At 50.0% G+C, this 6,303-nt stretch overlaps 1 protein-coding gene across 1 annotated transcript in view; it reads left to right on the top strand.

Annotated features, from left to right (window-relative positions):
- Positions 1–5,663, top strand: part of Dlgap1 (DLG associated protein 1) — a 300,841-nt gene extending 295,178 nt beyond the window's left edge. The window contains exons 9-10 of the mRNA XM_012515706.2: positions 2,581–2,733; positions 5,451–5,663. Of these exons, the coding sequence (XP_012371160.1) occupies positions 2,581–2,733; positions 5,451–5,663 (366 nt within the window). The remainder of the gene's footprint in view (positions 1–2,580; positions 2,734–5,450) is intronic.
- Positions 5,664–6,303: the final 640 nt, after the last annotated feature.

Genomic DNA, 6,303 nt, shown 5'->3' with positions numbered 1-6,303 from the left:
GTGGCTGGCCGGGGATCGAACCATGGTTCCTGCTCTTTTTGCCTACGCTTGCCTAAGCAGGTGTTTTAGTCCACTGAGCAATCTCCCTGGCCCCTCATTCTATTTCTTAACACATCCATTCTTTTTTTTTTTTTTTTTTTGCGGAACTGGGGATTGAACTCAGGCCCTTGCACTTGCCAGGCAAGCACTTATTCTACTGAGCCATCTCCCCGGCCCCAACACTTCCATTCTGGACAGTACAGGGGCAAAGGGAGTCTTGGGAGAGGGCACAGCGCAGGCAGGCACACTTGAGGGGACACCACAGGGAGGGTCACGTGGAACTGCAGCTGAGCACCCTCAACCAAAGCCCAGAGGCCAGACACTCCACACTGCACCTCCCAGCACCGACACGGCACCACAAATGGAAAATTCTACGGCAGGACCTCATGTGACAAATCATAAGCCAAAGACAGGCGCACTCCAAGTTACCTTCAGACACACAAAAGGCAAACACTTACCTGGATCTCATCCCCGGAGTATGTATGTATGGAAACACTCTCAGTCCTATAAAGTCCAGGATCCCAACCTCTGCCCCGAGGGTTCCGGCTAAAGGACTCCACTTGTGTCCTCTCTAGCACGGGGGTCCTGAAACAATTTGGCCAGTAAAGCCAGTGACCCCGGCAACCTCGCCAAACTTCAGACTTGGGACAGTTGAGTTCTTAGTTACCAGTACATCAAATTTGTTGTGAGATTTTGAAATGTTTTGAGAGGCACTTTGTCAAAGCTATCATCTATCTATTCTGAATGTATAAATGTTGAGAAATTTACTTTGTTGTCTACGAGGTCAAAATGTTGCACAGAAGCCCATGTATTACTTCTGGTGTCATTTGAATGGAGGTTTTCTCAGGGTCAGGGACAGAACCCAGACTTCACATGCTCTGAGCGTGCGCCCTGCCGCCGAGCTCCCGGATCCCTGCCTCCGGGCAGATTTTAATGCTGAACCAAGCGCTTAAAAATGTTGAGAATTTATTTCTTCTGGTGCTTCAGCATTACAGACAGTTAGAACTATTTATAAATATATCTCAATCTATATTCACTTCAGCCAGGCCAATGACACTAGCGCACCCAAGAATTTTCCTTAGTGGTGGGCCTTATTTTATTTTTATGAGTACAACCTTGGCGGACGTAGCGTCACATTCCTCCTTGGGAGTCTGCACGTCCCTAGCAGCACATCTGAATCTTTTTTGTCCCCCTCCCCACAGCCCTCTCTTGTTCCCCTTTCCATTTCTGAAAGCTCTTTCCATTTTGTCTTCAATTCTCTCTTTGAAATCCTTTCCCCTTCTCTCTCTTCCCTCTCCCTTCACCTCATTGTCCATCCCATTTGGAAAAGATCCCCTACTTCCTGTTTTATTTTACACTGTATTTGTATTGTGGGTTTCTTCTGCAGGAGAAACCATGCCATAGGTAAGCCTGGGTGTCTGATTTATTTCACTTCACAGCCTGGTCTCAAATCACTGAAGTGTGTCCCTCTTTGTGACAGAGTAGCACTCCAATGGTGGACAAACTCCTCATTTAGGGATTTGTTCTAAAACTGGCCTCATGTTATTATTTGACCTTAGGTTCCCGGTCTGGTCTGTGCAGGTGCCTGGAATCCAGCGGTTGACTGAAATTGACACCGGGGCGGGAGCTCCTAAGCACTACGTCTCCCGCCACATAGCCATGAGAGCCCTAAGCCACTGCAGTGGCAGCAAAGAGCAGTGACCCTGACTCTCTGTCTCTTGCTTGCATTTTGGACATAGAAATGGAGGTTTCTCCTTTCTGTTGTCAGGGCTGTGTGGACAGGGACAGAGAGTCCTCGAACACCCAGCATGCTTGCCATGGGGCAGATGTCCTCTAGGACACATGCGTGTGCTGAGACACTGTGTTCTCAGGTCCCCTATGTGATGTCACAGGCCACTGAAAACCAACCCATCTCCAAATGATTTGTCCAGAGCAGTCCTATGATAAAGTGACTCTTAGGAATACTTTCATAAACACATAATGTTTGGGGGGCAGGTGTGTATGTTAGTGACAAACTGTATCTCTTGTGTGCAAGGTGGGAAGTTCGATCCCCAGCACCTCCCAAAGTGATACATAGGATTCTGAAAATACTGTTTTATTACTTATCACTTATTTACTCAGCATTTGCTCCTCCTATATGAAAGCCAATCTTAATTCAGATTCCTTCTCCATTCTATGAATAAACCGTGTGTCACCAAGTCAGATAGCTCATCATGATAGACTGCATTTTTCCAAGTACAGTGTTTGAAGAGGCATCCTGCTAAGGTGACTCTGGGGGGGCTTTCCTATGTGCAGACCCCACCCGCCCAACTGAGGGATACAACCCTTCCCTGTCTCAGGGAGAGCAGTTTCCCGACCTTGACATTTGAAACCAGGGACTCAGACCAAGAAAGGTACAAAGTTGCCATTTGTGGGCTGGTTTTTATCTCCTGTCTGAAAACCAAACTGGGCGCTCCTCCCCCGTCTTCCCGGCTGAGACCCTTTGTTCGCTGCCGTCATGACTGCCTCTAAAAGCCTTCTGTTTCTCTTTCTCTTGCACAGAACCCCAATGCTCATCCGAGACCCACCTCCCAGGACCTGGCAGGGTTTTGGGACATGCTGCAGTTGTCCATAGAAAATATTAGTATGAAATTTGATGAACTCCATCAGTTGAAGGCCAATAATTGGAAACAGATGGATCCTCTTGACAAGAAGGTAGAACAATGTAGATTTTGTATGGTTCACTTAAAAACCTGCACAAACCCCGGACCATCTAAATAGGCTTTCGCATCCAGTCCTGCTGTTTACAATGTGAAATGGAGCTGATATCATATTAATTTCATTGTAATGACAATGTTTACATAGTAATCATTTGGGATATTATCTGTAATATGTTTCAGGCATATTTTTTAAAGAAAAACCTGTCTTTGTGAATTGGAAAAATGGGAATGTGGCTTTTTTGTTAATTAAACTTTAAGTTAAAGCACTTTAGTCACTGGAAGGAACTGCCTCCATTTTGCTTTTTAAACTAAAATAAATGGCAACTTCAGCACATGATTCCATAGAGCAAGAGTTCAACTTCCTTACACCTTAGGACGTGTTTCCGAGAGGAACAGGAAGCCCTGAGGAATAACTCACTTTGATAATCATTTCATAAATAGAGTAATAAAGAAGTCACGGTTGTTCAAGTCTGAAAACATGCACCATGAAGTTTCTCAGTCATCAGAAAGGTTGGGATTTTTTTTTTTTCAAAACTTACACTTTTGGTTGGTTTTGCCTGGGATACTAGTGCTCACGGAGGTCCACATGCAACTGTTTAGAAATAATGACTTCAATTCCTTGACTTCAAGTGACCAGCTGTAGTTTCATCTTCAGGTGTGGTGGTTTCTACCAGGCTCCAGCAGGCATCTGACATCCAGGTCCCTAGGCTGTCCTGTTAGGCCTGACTTTAAAAAAAAAAAAAAAATCCTCTTTGCTCTTCCTTGGTCTTAAGTCAAGTAGTTTTGAGCAAGTCAACCTCTTTCTAGAGGTGAAGGAGGGATGTCTGCCCCCTGGGAGGTGGCGGCCCTGTCTTTCCAAGTGCCTTTCCACTGCTGCCCGTCATGTCCTGAGAGGGCCCTGTGGTCAGGGGCTGGCAGGAGAAGCCCAGTCCCAAGGGACCATCCGTAAGTATCAGGAGTGGGGATGCTGTTGTCACAGCCCCAGCTCCAAATCTGTCACCATCAGAACGGGCTTTTAGTGTTCAGCATGAAAGCACAACTGATGTACAGGTGGCCCGTTACTCCGGGAGCCCAACACTGTACCCCATCTGCTTTTCTTTATCTGCGAAATCACCTAGTGAGACTGTCACACCAGGTCTTGTTCTAAGGAAACACTGCAGGTGTGCACACTGGTTATTTCCCTTCTAGAGCCAGTTCATCTTATTCCGCTCTCATAATAATTTAAAAATCATTGTTAAAAGTAAACTGCGCAAAGAAGGAAAGATGCCTAAAAAGTTTCCAATACTCACACCTTTAAAAAGTCGCCCCCACAATGAGGACTTCAGCGTCTCAGGAAAGCGGCCCTGAGCGTTGGCATGCATGGCACAGGCAGTTGTCTCTGCCAGCTTGGTTGTGAGGGTCTGGAGGTGCATTTGGCTGTGACCACAGCTTTGCGCCGCTCCAGGAGCCTAGAGGAAGAGACTGGGTTTTGGGGTCCTGTTTCCCTCTGGGCTCTGCTCCTCCACCTTCAGGTACCCAGACTCTGCCTTAAGCCACCTGGGGCAACTCCCTGGTCAGATGCTGCACTGGGTGCTTCCCTGCCATGGAGGAGGACCCCGTGCCAAGTGCCGTGCAGGGACACGCGCTGGCCCTGGCAGAGTCACTCGGTCAGATTTTCGGACAGTTCTCCAACTCAGTTTCACAGAAGCACAGGGCATTTTATTGCACATGGAAATGGGTTTGTGTGGACTTTGGCACAAGCTGAGAGCTCTACATCCTTTTCCTAAAAATCCTGTGTGGCTAAGCCACAGCTTCCCCGCACTGCCCTTTCCTGCCTGCCCGGGCACTGAGCACATCCGACCGATGATAAGCAGGGCAACCCCCTCAGCCGGACTGCATTTCCATGGCTGTTCCTGTGCCTGGGAGTGGGGTGGCCTTTGGGGTACCCACATCATCCTGAGGCCCCTGTGGACTGTCGCTCTTCCTGGAAGGGTCCATTAGGAGTCACCCTGGTGTCCCCCTCTGGGGCCCAGTACTTCTCTGTGTCTGTGTGGAATATACACACGGGTTATCACTCAGTGGCCTCGGAGCACATGACCTCAGCCCTACAGCCTCTTTCTCCTTCAGGGGCAGGAGGCTGGGTCCCTGGGAGAAGGGGCAGGGTGCCAGCTTAGCCCAGTTTGCTCCTGAGGGCTCACTGCTTGGAGCTGGCGCTGAGTTGTAGATTCACTGTGGGTGCATCCCGGCCCTGTCCGGCGCTGGTCTGCAGAGAAAACCACATTCGTGTGCTGGGAACCCCAGCCTTGGGCAATGGATGCATTTTCACTTTATTTATTTTGGCTTTTTTTGAGACAGGCCTCACTATGTAGCGAAGACTGGCCATCCTCCTGCCTCAGTCTCCCGAGTGCTGGGATTTCAGGCATGCAGCGCCACACCTGGCAGGAGGCTGCATTTGATGCCCCTGAACCCTGCCCCTGGACAGACCTAACCCTGCACGCCAGCCTTAAGCTCACCAGCATTAAGCTCACCAGCATTTCTCCCCATGGCCCCTTTTGAATGCCCAAATAACGAAGCAAAACTTAGACCTAGGCAGAGCGCAGTTAGAACCCACCGCCCGAGGGGTGGGAGGACAGGAAATGTGTGTGCGTGTGTGCCAAGTCCTGACCTATCCCAGTCCTTCCCGCGCTTGTCCTGAGAAGCTGTGTAATGTCCTGAACCTTCTGCTTTGATCAGGAGAGGAGGGCCCCTCCTCCAGTGCCCAAGAAGCCGGCGAGGGGCCCCGCGCCGCCGCTGACCCGGGAGCGCTCGCTGGAGAGCTCGCAGCGCCAGGACGCCCGCAAGCGCCTGCTGGCCGCCAAGCGCGCCGCGTCCGTCCGCCAGAGCTCGGCCACCGAGAGCGCCGAGAGCATCGAGATCTACATCCCCGAGGCGCAGACCCGGCTCTGAGCGCCGCCCCCGCCCCGGACGCCCGCCTCGGCCCTGGCCCTCCACTCCATCCACCGCTGCCCCTTCTCGTGCCGGGCCGCCGCGTAGCGAGGCCGCCTGTAGGTCCCCGCCCTCGTCCTCTCCGGCACTTAGTGTGTTCCCGCAGCTCAGCAATACCAACCTAGGGTATTTCCGAAATCCGTACCTCGGGCACCTCTGGGACTCGCTGTCTTCCACGGGAAAGATGACCGAGGGCTCCGATCCCCTTTCTTTCCTCCTAAATGGTTATTCTTTTAAATAAATTTTTAAAAAGCAGATGGAGCACTTATTTCAAGCCTCAGAAAGAAATCACAGCATCTCACCGGAATGTGGAGGGACAGAGATCGAGAGAGGGGACCAGCTGGGTGTGGGGACCCGGGCTGCGCAGGGCCCTGCGCCCCTCACAGCGGCACGAAACACCTCAGTCACCTTCACCCACGGGGCTTCAAATGTTTCAATCAGCAGAAGATTGTAAATTCGATCTTTCAGGGAAATTAATCTATTCCGAAAGGCAATAAAACGAAGATAGGCTAAGCAAAGGAGGCACTGATGGTTTAAGATACTCCTTAGGGTTTTGTTTTCTTTTTCTTTTCTTTTTTACTTTTTTTTTTTTTTTTTTTTC

The sequence above is a fragment of the Octodon degus genome, unplaced genomic scaffold (assembly GCF_000260255.1).
Source record: "Octodon degus isolate 3935 unplaced genomic scaffold, OctDeg1.0 scaffold00075, whole genome shotgun sequence".
In the NCBI taxonomy this organism is placed as follows: Eukaryota; Metazoa; Chordata; class Mammalia; order Rodentia; family Octodontidae; genus Octodon; species Octodon degus.
This window is presented reverse-complemented; position numbering and strand designations above follow the sequence as displayed.